This window comes from Monodon monoceros, unplaced genomic scaffold (genome assembly GCF_005190385.1).
Source record: "Monodon monoceros isolate NGI ecotype Baffin Bay Population unplaced genomic scaffold, NGI_Narwhal_1 Super_Scaffold_2, whole genome shotgun sequence".
In the NCBI taxonomy this organism is placed as follows: Eukaryota; Metazoa; Chordata; class Mammalia; order Artiodactyla; family Monodontidae; genus Monodon; species Monodon monoceros.
In genome coordinates, this window is record NW_021703776.1 from 50,916,866 (window position 1) to 50,938,794 (window position 21,929).

Sequence of the window (21,929 nt, forward strand, 5' to 3'; positions counted from 1 at the left end):
TGTGTGTGTGTGTGTGTGTGTGTGTGTGTGTGTGTGTGTGTGTGTGTATTTAAGTAGATCCCAGTGAAATAAACAGGGCAACACTCTAACTTACAAGTTTCCTTTATGGAAACTTAAAACATTTCATTATTAAAATAAAATTTTAAGTGGCTGGGTTTTCAACCAGTCTACAAAACTTATTCAACCTATAGAGCAGTTTAACTGTATTTAGGATTTAAATACAGTTACATCTTAAGCGCAGAATAGGGAAGGTTGTGGAAAGAAAAAAGAAAGTTTCCTTTCCCCCTTCTGACCAAAAGCTCAACCTAAGTAAAGCTGAACATAAACAGGAGACACAATATTGCAATTAGGATTCAAAGTAAGATGAATCTGAGTCTATCTTTCATGCCACAAGACCCTAAAAAGCATTTCATCTCCCAAATCCTTAGGTTTCTCCTTTGTAGGGTGGTGACAGTCACAGATCCATAAGACTGTTGAGAACATCAAAAGTGAAAATGAATGCAAAACCCCCAGCACAGTGCCCAGCATAAAACTCAATACATTTTAGTTGTTGGTTTTTAGTATTGTGGTCATACTTGTCTTAAACATTATTTCAGCTCCCTTTCTGATCCCTCACTCATCATCTCAAATCCACAAGTGCCCTCCTGTTTCCTACCCTGTGCCCCTCCACTAGATCTGCTCTAATTCCCATGGCATGTCATGCTTTGAAACTTCTATCACCTTCCCACTGCTGTGAAACATGCAAGAAAAGAGTAGAATTTATTTCTGCTAGATACTGTGAGGAAAACAATCTGATTAAATTAATCCATTAAAGTATGTAAGAATCTTAATTTTCCTTAAGATATTGGCATATGTGGGGGAAAAAAAGGCAAGCAATGAAAAAGCAGTGTAAGAAAAGAGAAACTTTAGGAAATATTCAGGGAAGTTATTTTTGTACTGGGCAATAGCCACAGAGGCAGGTTAATACTGTCAGGGAGTCTACACCATCCCCACTCTAACTGGGAAGACTCTGAAAGGAATTTCTACAGCATAGAGCTCCCCTGCTCCCACCTCCCCAACTCTGATTTCAGAGACTCACTGGAACATTTTACTTAAAATAAGCCAAACAGGGGCTTCCCTGGTGGTGCAGTGGCTGAGAGTCCGCCTGCCGATGCAAGGGACACGGGTTTGTGCCCCGGTCCGGGAAGATCCCACATGCCGCGGAGCGGCTGGGCCCATGAACCGTGGTCGCTGAGCCTGCGCGTCTGGAGCCTGTGCTCCGCAACAGGAGAGGCCACAGCAGTGAGAGGCCCATGTACCGCAAAAAAAAAAAGCCGAACAAGCAAGTGGTAGCAACAAAAAGCACTTCACTAGCGAGAGCAAAAGAATAGGAGATGAAGTAAATAGAAAAAGACAAAGAAAGGCGGGGATGAGAAAGGCAAAGAAATACTAGAAAAGTAAAGAAATAAAGGTGGAGTGGAGAAAGGAAGAAGAGGCAAGGCAGGGCAATCATAAGTCATGAATGACACCAGTGTGCCTCATTCTCTAAAAGAGAACAGGTTAAACTATGCCTTAGCTCCCCCAGAGAAGTTAGGCATGAAATGCCCGCAGAGTACTGCATATATGCACCCTATTTTGTGGTTTATTGAAGAGGATCTGGGATGTCTCCAGAAGAATTGGGACCAAGGGGAATTTCACTCACACAAAGAAGAATAATTTTAAAAGTCAGTCTTAATCAGTTGACAAATACTGCAGGACAGTGAATTTCTTTCCTTTTATGTGTTAACTTCTACAGAATATAAAATGATCAAATGACATCTGCTCTGATATGCACATTTTTAGCTTCACAAATATATTTAATTTTCTTTTAAGATTTGAAAGACACGTTTTCACATTATTTTTGTTCATTTCTCTATCAATGTTGCTGATTTTAGGGGCCAAACTAGTTTTTCTTTCTCTCAATTTAATTAACCAGTTTCGGGGGAGGGAACAAGTATATTTTTGAAATCTCTTTTGTAATGTTTTGTGGAAAAGTTAGTCAAGTATACTAAGAAAAATCTGGATTTAACTGAAATATTGCAACTAGACATACTACAAAATACGAAACAAAAATTCCAATTCTAAATCAGCTGAATACATTATTGACCCCCATATCATCAGTTAAACAAAAGAAATTATATTTGCATTGATGTGTGAATCTGCATCCATTCTTGGTAGCATGTAATATATGCAACTGCTTGGCTCTAGCTGTCCTTGTAGCCACATTACCATATTATTCAAATGTATCTATCATTTATATGTAAATAGACAAGATGAATGGCTTCTTCATAAGACAACAATTTTCAAATGACAAACAGACATAGGCAGACATTAGCAAGATAAAAATGTTGTAAATATTCATTCTATTATATATTTTTAAGGAAAAATGGACACTATTTCAAATGTTTTAAAAAGTAGGGTGGTAATTACAAAATGGGATCTTAATACATTCACAATACGAACAGCTATTCTTCTCAATAAAGGTCTCTACCAATGTCATTTGTATCTTGTAAATTACATGTTCTCAGATCCATCTGTGAAAATTGGGATGTTAATTATCATGGTTACATTTCATGGTTCCACAGTTAAATGCTGAAGTGGTGCTACACAAATACCGTATGTTTTTCTAAGAGAAACGGAGAAAGATTAATTATGAGTTCAAGTCTAAGTCTCAACACAATAAGATCATTACATTGTGTGCTACGCAAATTGGAAGTTTTAATTAATAGCTGAAATACTAACCGAGGGGAAAAACTATGCAGTCTAAATTGTAAGTATCAGGCTTTTCTCCACAAAAATCATCCAAATAAGGATGCTTTTGAGAAACCAAGTTATAAATCCAAAGAAAAAAAATTTTTGTTGTCTGTGAACTTCCTTGATGGAGTGATCACCATCATGTTGTTTAATCCTATTTGATAAACCTAAAAATTACAGTCTATACTAGTAACACATAGGTTATAGACAATATATCTGATGAAAATTCAACTGAACATTTTTTCTGGATTTTTCTTTAAGATACATATCATTCAAAATTATGCAAAATTACAAGTCTCGTGTACTCAGATAAAATACTCACTTCAGTATAGCTAACTAAAGACAAAACTCTATGATAATAAGAATTTTATTCATATTTATAAAATCTGAATTCTCATTTTACTTACCACATATTCAAACACAAGTGTCAGTGTCTCCTTGGTGTGGATGATGTCATGAAGCAGCACTATGTTAGCATGTTTCAGTCCTTTTAACAGAGAAGCTGTAAAATAAAGTGGACATAGAGACAATTTATCATGGGTAATAAGCAACTGATTTGTTTCATTATCATTTTGGTACATCATCAGATGAAATATACCTATTTTCCCATTTTCCAAGCCAATAACAATTCAGAATCAAGGGCAGAGGAACAAGGTTTTCATTTAGATTAAGTTACCTCCAATTAATTCACCTGTTATTTGTTATTAATCTTTAGTTAGATTCCATTATGGTCAGAGAACATACTTGGTTTGATTTCATTTGTTTTAAATTTGGGTTTGTTTAGGTACCTAGGATATGGTTTATCTCCATATGTATGAAATATATATTCTGCTGATATTGGATGGAGAGTTCTGTAAGTGTCGATTAGAGCCTGTTGGTTGATGGTATCATTGAATTCTTCTACAGTATGTATTTGCTGATTTTCTGAATAGTGGTTCTATCAATGACTGAGAGAGGGACGTTGACATCCCCAACTGCAACTGGCAATCTGTCAATTTCTTATTTGAGTTCTGCCAGTTTTTGCTTTGTGTGCTTTGAAGCTCTGTAGTTTACTATATATACATTTAAGATTGTTATGTTTTCTTTGTGAATTGGCCCCTTTTACCAATATATAATGCATCTCTTTGTCCCTGGTAATTTTCTTTACTCTGAAGTGTTTTGTCTGATATTAACATAGCCACTCCAGCTTGACTTTGATTAGTGTTCATATGATATATCTTTTTATATTTTTTTTCTTTTGGCCTACACCAATGGCCATTCAGGTAGAATACTCAAAGAACAGAAGCTTCCTCTATCATTGTTAATTATTTTAGTAGCACCGTGTCTTCGATTTTGGTTTTTGGTATACAACCTGAAGAGAAAAAAGAAACGCAAAACACATTTTTGTGTGTGTGTTCTGTCAGGAACTTGTAACTGCTCATTTATTCATCAAATATTTATTGAGAACCTAGTTAACAGCACGGGTGGCCCTGGACAAACCTCGAACTCTTGATAATAATACTGCAAGACCACCTCTTTAAAAAGAGATTTATAACACAAAGCATGAACCCTGCTGTAAACTCTGGACTTTGGGTGATAATCACGTGTCAAGGTAGGTTCATTGCTTGTAAGAGATGTACCACTCTGATGACACATGTTGATAGTAGGGGAGGATTGGGGTGGAGGGTAGGGAAGGGAGTATATGAAAACTCTCTGTACTTTCCACTCCATTTTGCTGTGAACCTTAAAACTGCTCTAAAAAAAATAAAGTCTATTTTAAAAAGTAAAAAGATATATCTATGTTTTAACATACTCAAAGAAAAAGCAAGTTTAGATTGTTTAATATTTTACTGAAATAAAATGGTATTTTAGATATGGAATAATCATGCAAAGAGGCTATACTGGGCAGTCCCCAGAGAAGGCAGAGACAAAGCCTATAGACTGTTACATTCTCATATGACCCCAATTAATGTGAGCTCCTGTTTTTAGAGTTATTATTGCTATGAATTTCCACTGTCTTCACCAGGTAAACCTATTTCAGGACAATATAATATATCTTTAATCCAAAGATGAACTTCAACAAACACTTAATTGATCCAGAGAAGGCCATTCAGACTGAGAATACTTGGTGTGGCTGGTTCCAACACCAGAAGACAACAAGAAGTGTGTTTCCTCTGAAACTGAATCAGCAGCATCAGTGTGTCGTCCAAAGCCAGAGAGGTCTAAGCTAACTATCATGGGGAGGCCCTCTCTTCCGCCTCACATATATCTGCCGTGGGCAAGTTAGTTTTACACACTAAAAACCTTATAGTAAAAATATCTACAAATTTATTTTATCTGAGTTTTGTAAATTAGCACTCATGAGAAAATAATTACTAAAAATAACAATAACAATAAAATCACAGCACACAAACTTCGAAGAAACAACCACTACATAGACATACAATAGAGTTTAGTACCGTTAATTCCAATAATTTACAATCTTCCTTCTTTTAATTATTCAAATATTTAATTATATTTTCATTATTCAACCGTCAGCCTCAAACAAGTAAAGCTCTATTACATAGCTAATCCCCAGGCATTAATCATTAATCCGTTGGGGAACCAACTGCACATGTGCTCAAGTTTTAAAAAGGACACTTGGACCTATGCTAGTCTTCTGAGGCAGACTCATCCTCAAAGATCAAGATTTCAAACCACAACAGGGTATTTGGAAGTGATGGTCAGGTACAGTACTTCACACCTAGCCTGTGCACGAATACGCATAGGTAAAATGAATAAAGGACCTAATGAATATTATGTTTATGAAAGGAACCTAGCTTTGTGAGGCAAGTTTTGAAAAGATATAATATCTTTTGTAATCCTGTCTGATTTCATTTTTCAAGTTATCCCTTCAGTTTGACAAATTCAGTGATGATACTTATCAGCAACAACTCCAAAAAGGTACTGAAGCTTACAATTCATTGAATATCCCATCCCCAGAGAATCGTTTGTTGTTGCTTTTTCTTTTTTTTTTTTTTACTTTTCTCCCATTGCCGCCTTTCCTCTCTTACCATTTAGACCTAAACTGTTTCTCATTTCTCAAAATAACATCTTCACATCCATCATTTCCCATTGTGTTTTCCCTACAATTTCAGTAAAATCAATTCTCTGCCATTATTTATCCTGGGGAAAAATACATCTTCCTGATGGTGACCAATATTATAGCAAAAAAGTCATGTCATTTTTTACATCACATTTTTTTTTTTTTTTTGTGGTACGTGGGCCTCTCACTGTTGTGGCCTCTCCCGTTGCGGAGCACAGGCTCCAGACGCGCAGGCTCAGCGGCCATGGCTCACGGGCCCAGCTGCTCCGCAGCATATGGGATCTTCCCAGACCGGGGCACGAACCCATGTCCCCTGCATCGGCAGGCGGACTCTCAACCACTGTGCCACCAGGGAAGCCCTACATTACACTTTTGACCATTTCTACATGAAGACTCAAAGCCTCCATATTTCGTTCTATTAACTCTCAATTATTACAGATTTTAGATTTCTAACTATATTTACATACACTGCTAAAACCACACTATCAGTCAAATAACTACCAAGAACTCTATTTGAAAATAAGCGCTTTTTCTTTTGAGATTAACATAACAAATTTGTATTTGGAAAAGGCTAAAGCCACTAATTTCAAAGCTGATGGCAGAAAAATGACATTGAAGGGCAGAAAACCAACCACAATATCTACCAACATGAGGGTAAGTGACAGACCTGACTAACTTGGAGGCTGCCAAGGCAACAGCCGCTGCTCCAAGCCAGGTGCGAGATACTATCACTCCTGCTGTTACCAAGGCAAGTGAGTCTCCTGGGCTGCCAAGTCGGTCCAGTGATTAACACCTACAAGTCCTAGAGCCAGTATGTCTCCCTTTTCAAGACAAGCACTGTCAAAATACTACTCCATGTAATCCTAATAATATCTCAAATATACCACGTTATTTTCTCATCGTTTACATACAAAACAAATCCTGTAACACTGGCGTTAGTAATTCTAGCACGCTTCGTTTCCCCACAAGTTTTAAGCAAACATATGGCAAACATTTTAAATTCATTTCACCAGTGAGGCTTGAAAAGGTACAAACGTACATGACATAAAAGAATTGTAATTAAGGGTGAGGGTAAAAATGCTAACAATAATTCTGGGGCTGTGATGTCGAAACAATACAGAAACAGAAAAACACTGTTGCTCATTAAGATAACTGCCTTTGACAAAGTCCCAGTAGGACAGGAGGACAAAGGGAGTCCTCCCTTAGTTTAGTAGCAGGATTCAGACACCCACTGTCTGAAGGCATATAGAAACCTTGATCTCCCACTTTCAGAATAAACATCCTAGGTTTCCACTCTGAGGTGGAAGAGTTAAATTTCTTCTAAATGCTAATCTCATCATGATTAAAATAAAACCCTTCTTTACTATTTCCAACAGTCTTCTAGGTCATTATTTGACATCCTACTACTAGGAAAGGAGAGATCACAAGTAATCACAACCCATCCTTGCTCACTCTCCCTTTAGCCTTTGGAAAGAACTAGCGCATTCACGATTTCCTCTCATCATTTTTATGTTTTCTTTTTCAGTGGGGTGAAAGGGGCTGCTGAGGGGCTGCTACTTGATTTTTCTAGAAGACAAAGATTACTACCTATTAAACCCAAGAAGCCAACTGTATGTCAAGCTACAACCACAACAGACATAAACCTTTCCTTGAAGCCCACAGCTAGATAGCTCTAAGGCTGCTGAAATTCACTTTATACTAGAAATAATAGTATACTTTCTTTTTTAAATTGAAGTATAGTTAATTTACGATGTTGTGTTAGTTTCAAGTGTACAGTGAAGTGATTCAGTTATACATATATGTGTGTGTTACACATTCTTTTTCATATTCTTTTCCATTATAAGTTATTACAAGATATTGAGTATAGCTTCCTGTGCTATACAGGAGGTCCTTGTTGTTTATCTATCAATATAATATATAGTAGTGTGTATATGTTAATACCAAACTCCAAATGTATCTTTTTACTTATTTCAATAAGTTCTACTTCTCACTTACTTGCTAATGGATTCTGAATATTTTCATAGTGAAAATATTCTGAATGGGAAAAACAAGGGTGAACAACAAAATACACAGAGAAAGACAAAAGTGCTTGTTTAACTGTGTCTGTGATGAGAAGGTGATCTAGACAGAGAAAGGCACTTGTGCCTGCCCTGAAAACCAATACGAAGCTCCAGGTTAACTTATGCATGGTTCCAGAAGGTATGTTACCCACTGTGGCTACATACTAGGAGAAATGCTGTAGCTCTACACAGTTCTGGACCTTCCCCTAAATGAGATCTGATCTGATAAACACACACACACACACACACACACACAACCATAAACTAATAAATGAAAAGGTAAGAGAATCAGGCTAAAAAATGGAATTGTATCTTTGACTCCATTTTTACTTTTTATACTTTTACACACATACATACGAAAGAGTCAACTCTTTGTTATGGGGAAAGAGGTCACAGCTAATCCAAAACACAAGGTTAAAACACATGTGATGTCGAATAAACTTAACTTAGCTAAAATCACATGAAGGATTTAGAGACATGTTTTTTGTTCACCACATTCTATCCAAATGTGGAAAGATAATACAAAAGGTCAGGAATACTTTATACATATCACATAACTTGTTTTCTATCCACCACAAATTCTACTGTTTTACTTGCTCCGTAGCTGAGGTTTTCTATTTGAGGATGGACAGAACTTCAGTCCCACTGCATATCCCCCCTGCTCTGCTCCCCTCCTAATTTCCCCATCACAGACCTGAAAAGTGGTACTGGAATTACAGCCTCAGCCAGCCGCTCTGCCATCACTCCCTGTGCATCCACCACTTGACTACTGGCAAAGAGCAGTCAGCTGGGGGCTATTTCCATGTTGCAGCCTCACAGGACCACACTGACAGCTTGCTAAATCACTCAAAGAACAGGTTCCTCTAACAGTATAGCTTAACCACGTGAAACTGCCAATATTTGACATCTTTGACCTAACACAGCAATTTCGAGTGGTTCAACCTAATAGAGTTTACCTGGTTCAAAGCAATTTTAAATTCTTCACAAATGCATGGTTACTCTTCCCACTGTTAATATTCAAACCAATTAATCAGCCAAGAATTGACTCTGAATAGAAAGAAAAAAAAAAAAAGGAAGAATCTGTTCATCAAACTATGGTTATAGATGAGGGGAGGGATATAGAAACAATTTAATTTTGTATGAGTACCTTTCTATATCATTTGAATTGTTTATGATAAAGATATATTCCTTTTATAATAAAAGAGATACCTGGGGGCTTCCCTGGTGGCGCAGTGGTTAGGAATCTGCCTGCCAATGCAGGGGACACGGGTTCGTGCCCCGGTCTGGGAAGATCCCACATGCCGCGGAGCGGCTGGGCCCGTGAGCCATGGCGGCTGAGCCTGCGCGTCCGGAGCCTGTGCTCTGCAACGGGAGAGGCCGCAACAATGAGAGGCCCGCGTACCACAAAAAAAAAAAAAAAAAAAAAAAGAGATACCTGGAAAAGTTCTTTATTAGAGTGGATTGGCTAAAGAGAACTGAAATAACACTATAAAAGGTACACTGATGTTTACACAATTAATGTGCAGCTACAATAATGAATCATTATAACTACAGTGTGATCCTTCACCACTAATTCCTCTTCATGAAGGTACTGGTGCAAATCCTTGCATTATAAGGGTCTATTTTCCTGTTCTGGAACGTGACACACCCTGTGTCAGCCTCTAATTTGCACTCATGTCACACATTAATCAAAAATGTTGAAACTGGGGGTTTCCCTGGTGGCGCAGTGGTTGAGAGTCCACCTGCTGATGCAGGGGACACAGGTTCGTGCCCCGGTCCGGGAAGATCCCACATGCCGTGGAGCAGCTGGGCCCGTGAGCCATGGCCGCTGAGCCTGCGTGTCCAGAGCCTGTGCTCCGCAACGGGAGAGGCCACAACAGTGAGAGGCCCGCGTACCACAAAAAAAAAAAAAAAAAAAAAATGTTGAAACCATTTCTTGTCTAAATGGTTACTTCCCCGCATTAAGATTAATTTACTCATTGCAAAAGATTCCTAGTTTTGTCTCCAATTACTCCCAGTTGAACCTGTAAATGAGCCACCAGCTGCCTTTCCATGCTCTAGTTAATCTTGTTCCGATTTGCCAGTGGAAAGATCCACACATATGTAGGTAGTACATGAATACGAGATGTGGTTCTTCTCAAATGTAAACATCTCACTAATAACTTCAGCAGAAACACATCTTGCCAAGCAACACGGTTGGAGATAATGGTAGTTATGCTCCATGGACTGTCTTTAGGGAGGAAAGAGACCATTTAGGAGCCGAGGGTTACTGGAAGACTTGACAACACAAGAGTTGTTTTTTGTCTGGCTGTAAAAACTGGGTTGAAAAGCTGTTAGGCAATTTACTTTATTTGAACTATTTTACACTTTGTTACAATGGGTTACATGTACAGTCAGTAAGAATACTACAAAGTATGCAATAATTAAAAAAAAAAGATAATGTGGTTTGGCACCAAGTCCCTTAAGTCTTCTGGTGAAGAAGAATAAACATTTATATCATAATAGCTATCTCTGTTTGACTAGACTTAAACAACCTCTCCTTACATGAAACTATGTGAATAGCTATTATTGTATTCTTTTTCTTTTTTAAGACACCAATTGTACTTGAACATTTGTTACTTTTTTTTTTTTAATTAATTAATTAATTTATTGTTGGCTGTGTTGGGTCTTCGTTTCTGTGCGAGGGCTTTCTCTAGTTGTGGCAAGCGGGGGCCACTCTTCATCGCTGTGCGTGGGCCTCTCACTGTTGCAGCCTCTCTTGTTGCGGAGCACAGGCTCCAGACGCCCAGGCTCAGTAGTTGTGGCTCACGGGCCTAGTTGCTCTGCGGCATGTGGGATCTTCCCGGACCAGGGCTCGAACCCGTGTCCCCTGCATTAGCAGGCAGATTCTCAACCACTGCGCCACCAGGGAAGCCCATATTCTTTTACAAAAATAAGCTGAAAATCAGAAAATATATTCCTTGCCATGGCTGCAAGTCCCAGTGCCTAAGGGCCTGACCTTGAGAGACACCAGTCAGTCACTATCAGGCTCCTCCACAGAGCAGGGCAATTTTGCAGACACAGGAGGTTCCACCCCCTCCACCTCACAGCCACAGCCACAGGCCCGCCACGAGGTGCTTCTCAAAGTGTGGTCCTTCAACCACCCACATCAAAGTCAACTGAGGTGCCTGATATCAATGCCAATGCATCAGGTCCTATCCCAAACCTACCAAAGCCAAATCGATGGGGGTGGGGCCCAAGAATCATCCAACAAATACTTAATATCTCCTATGTGCCAATCACTAAGCACCGGAGAAACACAGACAAAACTTTTGTTCCCATGAAACTTCTATGCTGTATTTCCACAAAGCTTTCTATTCAATCCTTATGTATTCTAAAGTTTAAAAATCACTGTTATGTTATGGTTTTGTTATATAGGAATGGGTAACATACTTACAGAGTGAGTGTGTGTGTCTGTTTATGCACTTAGTTACACTGCGATTTACTCACTGTTCCACAAGCAAATCAATAGAAACAACCATTCAATCAATCATTTCATTTACCTAGTATCTACTTCTGTCTGTCTCTGTCTCTGTGTGTGTGTGTCTCTCTCTCTCTCTCACACACACACACACACACACACACACACACACACGCACACAGCCAGTGAATAGATTCCACTGAAAAATATAAACTCTTGGGCTAGAAGACAGAATTCTTTATTCTGAAAATTTGATGGTATTTTGATGTGTGCGGATTTTCTCCTGCATTTCAAAAACCCCCAAACTGTGAGCTCATATTTGCAACATGAATAAAATGTTAAGGTCATGGTAATAAGACCTTTTCAATCCCACAAAAATTTCTAATATCTGTGAAAGAGTAAAGTTTTATGTAAAATGTCTGCAATACATACTGCCTCAGAACGAGTGCTTTGATAAACAGATACAATCAGCAGGTCTGGAGATACTGTAAACAGATTATGAGCAAAGAAGGAAGAGAAGTGAAAGACTAAAAAATGAATATGAATCTTGGTTGGGGTTAATTCCTACCCTTGAATATCCCCTGACATGAAATTTCAAACATAATACCACTTCATTTGACTGAATAACAAAGTCAAAGCTCTAAAAATGACAAATGAGAGCATAACTCAGTGGAAAGTGCACAGCCCCAGAGTACCATGTTTCTCACAGAATTAGTTCACCTTCAGGCAGTCACGTCACCTTCACTTCTACCTCCCCAGGACAGAACTGAGCCAGCTGTCCCTAGGCCTGGACGAAGCCTTGAATTCCTTCATGCGGCCTGTGATCCGTGGTGGCCCAGGCGGGAACCCAAGTTCAACTCAGCAAAGTGAGCTCTGCCACTTCTGGGAAGGTCGCTAACACGAGCCCCAGATTGCTTCCCTCCCACCAGTGCTCCCTCATGCTCAACGTCCGATGATGCTCAGCTGCTAATGACACAACATTTGGCTGGCTCTAGCACCACGTACATGTTCAGGAGTTTTACAAGATACTTAAAAAAAGCAATTAAGGATTCATTCAGGAATTGCCTTCCAACTGCATGGAGGCAGGACTGGCAAACGCCATCTCTCAGAGCTCTCACTGCTCTCTTGTTTCATATAACCTCGGCTACGGCAGCATTTGAAGGAGACTTTTCTATATTTGGAAATACATGAAAACAAGACAGGAAAACAAACATACCTATAAAAGGTAGAGTGACATCTTAAGTGTTCAGTATTCAGAATCCTATGATGATGATAATAAAACTGTTTATGCAAAATGGTATTTAATGAGTTCGGGGAGCAGTTCCCAAACTTTTCTGAAAATAACAACCTTCTGAGTCTCTTCTACACTAGGGAAGTCACTTCAGTACAAAAATAGTAACTTTTAAAATTTTTATTAGAGTCTCATCTTTTTAAAGTCACTACTTGTCAGAAACTGGCAACATCTTAGAAGTATTAGATTTCATGCAATGTATCACAGTTGCTTAAGATAAAACACTAACCACTGTGATAACTATATAAGTCAAGTAAAAGACAAGTAAGTTGTACATGATATATTTTTTGTTTCTAAATTAGCAAGGTAACTTCAGACTGTCACTACAGTTAAAAAAAAAAAAGTCATGCAAGAAAATGACGAAGGGAAAGAAAAATAGTACCATGGTGTCAAATTTTCTAGGAAATTTGTATCTCTGTCTCCACCACCACCAGCCAGAGGAACTCGGGGAAGGGATAATTTGGCCCTGCATTTATCAAGGTAGGCTCAACATTTGAGCCTCAAATGTTGTGACTGTGGAGGGTTTTTGTTAGTGTCTCTTCAAGGTGTACACTTGTGACTGGTACCAACAATAGCTCCCGCTCATACAACCTGCCTTTCCATACATGAAGGCAACTCCTGAGGACTATGGAGAACATCCACCCATGATTAGCGTGACTGCCACTTTCTCAAATGTATTCTACCTCCTTTCACCCATATTTCCCTTTTTAATAAAACTTCATCTTGTTTCATATACATCATACACAAGCACATACATACACATATATATAAAACCTCAGTGCATTAAAGACATCTCTGTTTGACTTAATACAGGGTGACTGAATCATCACGCACAATTCAAACAGTCCTCATAGAATTTCAAAGTGAGTGTCATCTTCAAAAGCATCTAAATCCAACCCTTCATTTGACAATTGAGGAAACTATAATAATACACAGAAGTGTGGTCATAGGATTCAAACCCTGGCCCCCTGACTCCTGATACAGGAGGATTCTGTTTCTGTCAAAGTAAGCATTATCCACTCTCATTGTCTTGGTTTTCTCCTCTTCATTCCTAGTGTTTTGCTGTGATTGTGGTTTCCCTTTATCTTTGTATCTTTCCAGGTGTTGGGGGCAGAAAAACCTGAAGCTAAGAAGACTAGAAGAACATCAGATATGACAGACATATCTGCACAACTCTTCACTTGTAGCAACACCACCTGGACTAAAGAGGTTTCAAAAGAGAGTAATAAGTAAAGAAGAAAGCTGGGGGAGAACTGCTGTTCAACTTGGCTTTTTTAAATCGCCTTTATCTGATCAAGTCACTTCTCTTCTTGAAATCTTTCAATGGCTCCTTAACAGGACTGCCAAAGACCTGCGCAATAGGGCTCTTGATGGAGCTCCCCACACCCCCAGCTGCTCCAACGCCCTCCACACTGTGAATTCCAGCTATACAGCGCTTTCTAGAGATCTCCAATTCACCACTTCCTCTCAGACCTCTGGGATGTTGGCTCTTCTGCTCCCTCCCCCATAGCCTCTGAGCCTCACACATCCCTACCATCTCTTCAGATCTTAACTTAGCTATCACTTCCTTTGGAAGTCTCTGCTGACCCCAAGCTCAAGTTAGACGTGTTTTCTATCAGTCCCTGAGCACCTTGAGTTGTCCTGTCCCAGTGTTATAATTACCTGATGACCTATCTCCACCTGTCTGTAAGCCCCACTCACAACATGATTTGCTCTCACTCCTGCTGTGCTCATAGCACTCAATGCAGTGCTGAGTTTATAGAAGATGCCTATTAAGTGCAGCTTGAATAATGTACGCATGAACAAGAAAAATAAAATCCTTAAATGATCTTCCATAAGTCGCCACCAGCAATGCAAGTTCTTAGGATTGCGCTCTGCTATGGATTGGTTATCTTTTTATAATGTGTTTAGTTTGGCCTGGATATGCTGATCAAAATAAATCCACTCTCAGTTTTGTAATAACTGACAAACACACTGAGGCTATATATTTCCTGAATTTAAAAAGAAGCGAAGAAACCTCTTACAGGGTGTTATTAGGAGCTTTCCCTTCATAAGTAGGCAAAATGCTATATACAATGCTATACGTAAAAAGGCATTATTTTATTTATTTCCACTCATATTTCAGATTATGGAAAGATGGTACAAGATGTGTTTGAAACTGTAATTTATTTCTAAAAACTCATATTAGAAACTAAAATTACATCCTAACACTTTTACCCAGCATGAGATAAGTTCATAAACAATAAGGTGGTAGCAATGAGAAAAGGAAGAAGATGTTCTCAACCATACGTGGGTTTACAGCAGAGTCAAATCCAACCCACGGACTTGGTTTGTTTGGTCTGTGCAATGTCTTAGATATTTATGAAGTATTTAAAAATCGGAGGATTTCATATAAAATGCACAACTTTGGCTCTTCAGAAATAACAGATATGGGTAAATATTCTGTGTCTGGAGCTACACAACTGGTCCCTTACACAAGACATCACTATTATGGTTCCCCATCCTCCTTTTTCCCCCAAAGTGATAGAGGCTCTTTCAGCCTATTATTTGATGAGCCTCTACATTTGTGATCTCTGAATTAATATTTTGTGAGTAAAAATACAACATCACTTTGATTGCATGAGCTAAAGTACAATTATGAGGAAACTGGAAGCAGTCAATTCAAAGAGGGCTTTATGAGTCCCACAAACCAACAGAGTAAGAAAGGGGACTAGAAGGAGAACAAGAAGTTGTTACTACAGGAAAATCACAATTACTACCAAAGAAGAATAGACTGAAATGAAATTATATCCATTTCACATTGTTCATCTCAAAGCTCCAACGAGAACCACTAGGTGGAATAGGAACCCCTTAAGGTTACCAGCACAGGACTTTCTTTTCACATTGTTTCAAACATAGATTCATTGACTGAAAGATCTAAATAGACTCTGGAGGACATTTAGTCCAACTGATGCACTTTTCTCAGGTAAAATTTTGTGGCCCAGAGAGACTGTCAAAAGCCATACAATTTGGTACATCACTTCCCCTCTCTAGCCCCTATTTCTCCAATTCATTCTCAGAGACTGATAAAAAATGTCAGGTAGGCATTAAACGTCTGATATTTATATCCTAGGAAAATGAGAAAAAAAGAAACAAAATGGACTTATTCAAGGTAGCAAGCTGGGCCAAGAGCCATATCTCTGATTCCCAAACCATTATGCCAGGCTTCTACCCATAAAACTGCAGAGATTAATGTCTGCCAGAACTACAGGCAATGCTCGTGACGGCCTGATAGCCCCTACCCACAACGCACAAACAAAAGGACTGAATGCGGAGGGGGGGCAATTATCAGGGAGGGAAGCTAAAGCATGAATCTCAGAGCAAATTAATCCAAATAATATTTCATATTGACAAGGCTGTAAGGAAACAGATAGACTCATACTCTATGAGGTCAGATGTTATAGGGGTGGGAAAGGAGATTGGTCAAAATCTATCAAAAGTTAAAATATTTCTCATGACAGGAAGCTTCAAGATGGAGGAAGAGTAAGACGCGGAGATCACCTTCCTCCCCACTAATATATCAGAAATACATCTACATGTGGAACAACTCCTACAGAACACCTACTGAACGCTGGAAGAAGACCTCAGACCTCCCAAAAGGCAAGAAACTCCCCACGTACCTGGGTAGGGCAAAAGAAAAAAGAAAAAACAGAGACAAAAGAATAGGGACGGGACCTGCACCTCTGAGATGGAGCTGTGAAGGAGGAAAGGTTTCCACACACTAGAAGCCCCTTCGTGGGCAGAGACTGCAGGTGGCAGAGGGGGGAAGCTTCGGAGCCCCGGAGGAGAGCACAGCAACAGGGGTGCGGAGGGCAAAGCGGAGAGATTCCCGCACGGAGGGTCAGTGCCGACCACCACTCACCAGCCCGAGAGGCTTGTCTGCTCACCCACCGGGGCGGGCAGGGGCTGAGAGCTGAAGCTTGGGCTTCGGTCAGAGCGCAGGGAGAGGACTGGGGCTGGTGGAGTGAACAAAGCCTGCAGGGGGTTAGTGCACCACGGCTAGCCGGGAGGGAGTCCAGGGAAAAGTCTGGACCTGCCGAAGAGGTAAGACACTTTTTCTTGCCTCTTTGTTTCCTGGTGCGCAAGGAGAGGGGATTAACAGCGCCGCTGAAAGGAGCTCCAGAGACGGGCGCGAGCCGCAGCTATCAGCGCAGACCCCAGAGACAAGCATGAGACGCTAACGCTGCCGCTGCTGCTGCTGCCACCAAGAAGCCTGTGTGCAAGCACAGGTCACTATCCACATGTCCTTTCCCGGGAGCCTGTGCAGCCCGCCACTGCCAGGGTCCCGTGATCCAGGGACAACTACCCCAGGAGAGCACACGACGCACCTCAGACTGGTGCAATGTCACGCTGCCCTCTGCCGCCGCAGGCTCGCCCCACATCCGTACCCCTACCTCCCCCTGGGCCTGAGTGAGCCAGAGCCCCAGAATCAGCTACTCCTTTAACCCCGGCCTGTCTGAGCAAAGAACAGACGCCCTCAGGCGACCTACACACAGAGGCGGGTCCAGATCCAAACCTGAATCCCAAGAGCTTTGCGAATAAAGAAGAGAAAGGGAAATCTCTCCCAGCAGCCTCAGGAGCAGCGGATTAAATCTCCACAATCAACTTGATGTACTGTGCATGTCTGGAATACCTGAATAAACAAGGAATCATCCCAAATTGAGGGGGTGGACTTTGGGAGCAACAATACATTTTTTTTTTCCTTTTTTCTCCTTCTGTGAGTGTGTATATGTATGTTTCTGTGTGTGATTTTGTCTGTATAGCTTTGCTTTTACCATTTGTCCTAGGGTTCTGTCTGTCCATTTTTGTTTTGTTTTGTTTTATTACTTAAAAATTTTTTTTCTTAATTATTTATTTTAATAACTCCCTTTTATTATGAGCCATGTGAAGGACAGGCTGTTGTTGCTCCAGCCAGGTGTCAGGGCTGTGGCATTGAGGTGGGAGAGCCAAGTTCAGGACACTGGTCCACAACAGACCTCCCAGCTCCATGTAATATCTAACGGCGACAATCTCCCAGAGATCTCCACCTCAACACCAGCACCCAGCTTCACTCAACGACCAGTAAGCTACAGTGCAGGACACCCTATGCCAAACAACTAGCAAGACATGAACACAACCCCATCCATTAGCACAGAGGCTGCCTAAAATCATAAGGCCACAGACACCCCAAAACACACCACCAGACGTGGACCTGCCCACCAGAAAGACAAGATCCAGCCTCATCCACCAGAACACAGGCACTAGTCCCCTCCACCAGGAAGCCTACACAACCCACTGAACCAACCTTAGCCACTGGGGACAGACACCAAAAACAATGGAAACTACAAACCTGCAGCCTGCAAAAAGGAGACCCCAAACACAGTAAGTTAAGCAAAATGAGAAGACAGAGAAACACACCACAGATAAAGGAGCAATGTAAAAACCCACCAGACCTAACAAATGAAGAGGAAATAGGCAGTCTACCTGAAAAAGAATTCAGAATAATGATAGTAAAGATGATCCAAAATCCTGGAAATAGAATGGAGAAAATACAAAAAACGTTTAACAAGGACCTAGAAGAACTGAAGAGCAAACAAACAGAGATGAACAACACAATAAGTGAAATTAAAAATTCTCTAGAAGGGAGCAAGAGCAGAATAACTGAGGCAGAGGAACAGATAAGTGACCTGGAAGATAAAATACTGGAAATAACTACTACAGAGCAGAATAAAGAAAAAAGAATGAAAAGAATTGAGGACAGTTTCAGAGACCTCTGGGACAATATTAAACGCACCAACATTCGAATTATAGGGGTCCCAGAAGAAGAAGAGAAAAAGAAAGGGACTGAGAAAATATTTGAAGAGATTATAGTTGAAAACTTCCCTAACATGGAAAAGGAACTAGATAATCAAGTCCAGGAAGCACAGACAGTCCCATATAGGATAAATCCAAGGAGAAACATGCCAAGATGCATATTAATCAAACAATCAAAAATTAAATACAAAGAACAAATATAAAAAGCAGCAAGGGAAAAAAAACAAGAAACACATAAGGGAATCCCCATAAGGTTAACAGCTGATCTTTCAACAGAAACTCTGCAAGCTAGAAGGGAGTGGCAGGATATATTTAAAGTGATGAAAGAGAAAAACCTACAACCAAGATTACTCTGCCCAGCAAGGATCTCATTCAGATTTGATGGAGAAATTAAAAGCTTTACAGACAAGCAAAAGCTAACAGAATTCAGCACCACCAAACCAGCTTTACAACAAATGCTAAAGGAACTTCACTAGGCAGGAAACACAAGAGAAGAAACAGACCTACAATAATAAATCCCAAACAATAAGAAAATTGTAATAGGAACATACACATCAATAGGTACCTTAAATGTAAATGGATTAAATGCTCCAACCAAAAGACATAGACTGGCTGAATATATACAAAAACAAGACCCGTATAGATTCTGTCCACAAGAGACCCACTTCAGACCTAGGGACACACACAGACTGAAAGTGAGAGGATGGAAAAAGATATTCCATGCAAATGGAAATCAAAAGAAAGATGGAGTAGCAATTCTCATATCAGACAAAATAGACTTTAAAACAAAGACTATTACAAGAGACAAAGAATGACACTACATAATGATCAGGGGATCAATTCAAGAAGAAGATATAACAATAGTAAATATTTATGCCCCGAACATAGGAGCACCTCAATACATAAGGCAAATGCTAACAGCCATAAACGGGGAAATCGACAGTAACACAATCATAGTAGGGGACTTTAACACCCCACTTTCACCGATGGACAGATCATCCAAAATGAAAATAAATAAGGAAACACAAGCTTTAAATGATGCATTAAACAAATGGACTTAATTGATATTTATAGGACATTCCATCCAAAAACAACAGAATACACATTCTTCTCAAGTGCCCATGGAACATTCTCCAGGGTCACAAATCAAGCCTTGGTAAATTTAAGAAAATTGAAATCATATCAAGTATCTTTTCTGACCACGACGCTATGAGACTAGATATCAATTACAGGAAAAAATCTGTAAGAAATACAAACACATGGAGGCTAAACAACACACTACTTAATAACCAAGAGATCACTGAAGAAATCAAAGAGGAAATCAAAAAATACCTAGAAACAATGTCAATGAAAACACAACGACCCAAAACCTATGGGAGGCAGCAAAAGCAGTTCTACGAGGGAAGTTTATAGCTATACAAGCCTACTTTAAGACACAAGAAACATCTCAAATAAACAACCTAACCTTGCACCTAAAGCAATTAGAGAAAGAAGAACAAAAAAAACCCCAAAGTGAGCAGAAGGAAAGAAATCATAAAGATCACAACAGAAATAAATGAAAAAGAAATGAAGGAAACGATAGCAAATATCAATAAAACTAAAAGCTGGTTCTTTGAGAAGATAAACAAAATTGATAAACAATTAGCCAGACTCATCAAGAAAAAAAGGGAGAAGACTCAAATCAATAGAATTAATATGAAAAAGGAGAATTAACAACTGACACTGCAGAAATACAAAGGATCATGAGAGATTACTACAAGCAACTATATGCCAATAAAATGGACAACCTGGAAGAAATGGACAAATTCTTAGAAATGCACAACCTGCCAAGACTGAACCAGGAAGAAATAGAAAATATGAACAGACCAATCAACAAGCACTGAAATTGAAACTGTGATGAAAAATCTTCCAGCAAACAAAAGCTCAGGACCACATGGCTTCACAGGCGAATTCTATCAAACATTTAGAGAAGAGCTAACACCTATCCTTCTCAAACTCTTCCAAAATATAGCAGAGGGAGGAACACTCCCAAACTCATTCTACGACGCCACCATCACTTTGATACCAAAATCAGACAAAGATGTCACAAAGAAAGAAAACTACAGGCCAATATCACTGATGAACATTGATGCAAAAATCCTCAACAAAGGATCTAGCAAGCAGATCCAACAGCACATTAAAAGGATCATACACTATGATCAAGTGGGGTTTATCCCAGGAATGCAAGGATTCTTCAATATACACAAATCAATCAACGTGATATACCATATTAACAAACTGAAGGAGAAAAACCATATGATCATCTCAATAGATGCAGAGAAAGATTTCAACAAAATTCAACACCCATGTATGATAAAAACCCTCCAGAAAGTAGGCATAGAGGGAACCTTCCTCAACAAAATAAAGGCCATATATGACAAACCCACAGCCAACATCGTCCTCAACAGTGAAAAACTGAAACCATTTCCACTAAGATCAGGAACAAGAAAAGCTTGCCCACTCTCACCACTATTATTCAACATAGTTTTGGAAGTTTTAGCCACAGCAATCAGAGAAGAAAAAGAAATAAAAGGAATCCAAATCGGAAAAGAAGAAGTAAAGCTGTCACTGTTTGCAGATGACATGATACTATACACAGAGAATCCTAAAGATGCTACCAGAAAACTACTAGAGCTAATCACTGAATTTGGTAAAGTAGCAGGATACAAAATTAATGCACAGAAATCTCTTGCATTCCTACAGACTGATTAAAAACCTGAAAGTGAAACCCTCCCATTTACCATTGCAACAAAAAGAATAAAATATCTAGGAATAAACCTACCTAAGGGGACAAAAGACTGTATGCAGAAAACTATAAGACACAGAAGAAAGAAATTAAAGATGATACAGACAGATGGAGAGATAGACCATGTTCTTGCATTGGAAGAAGCCACATTGTGAAAATGACTCTACTACCCAAAGCAATCTACAGATTCAATGCAATCCCTATCCAACTACCACTGGCATTTTTCACAGAACTAGAAGAAAACATTTCACAATTTGTATGGAAACACAAAAGACCCCGAAGAGCCAAAGCATTCTTGAAAAAGAAAAACAGAGCTGGAGGAATCAGGCTCCCTGACTTCAGACTATGCCACAAAGCTACAGTAATCAAGACAGTATGGTACTGGCAAAAAAACAGAAATATAGATCAATGGAACAGGATACAAAGCCCAGAGATAAAGCCACACACATATGGTCACCTTATGTTTGATAAAGGAGGCAAGAATCTACAGTGGAGAAAAGACATCCTCTTCCATAAGTGGTGCTGGGAAAACTGGACAGCTACATGTAAAAATGAAATTAGAACACTCCCTAACACCATACACAAAAATAAACTCAAAATGGATTAAAGACCTAAATGTAACGCCAGATACCATCAAACTCTTAGAGGAAAACATAGGCAGAACA

At 39.5% G+C, this 21,929-nt stretch overlaps 1 protein-coding gene across 4 annotated transcripts in view; it reads right to left on the reverse strand.

The window, feature by feature from the left end:
* CDK14 (cyclin dependent kinase 14) overlaps positions 1-21,929 on the reverse strand; it is a 609,384-nt gene that overhangs the window by 323,627 nt on the left and 263,828 nt on the right. For all 4 annotated transcript variants that reach the window (XM_029234436.1, XM_029234439.1, XM_029234435.1 and 1 more), the window contains one exon: positions 3,180-3,274. In XM_029234436.1, coding sequence (XP_029090269.1) covers positions 3,180-3,274 — 95 coding nt within the window. The remainder of the gene's footprint in view (positions 1-3,179; positions 3,275-21,929) is intronic.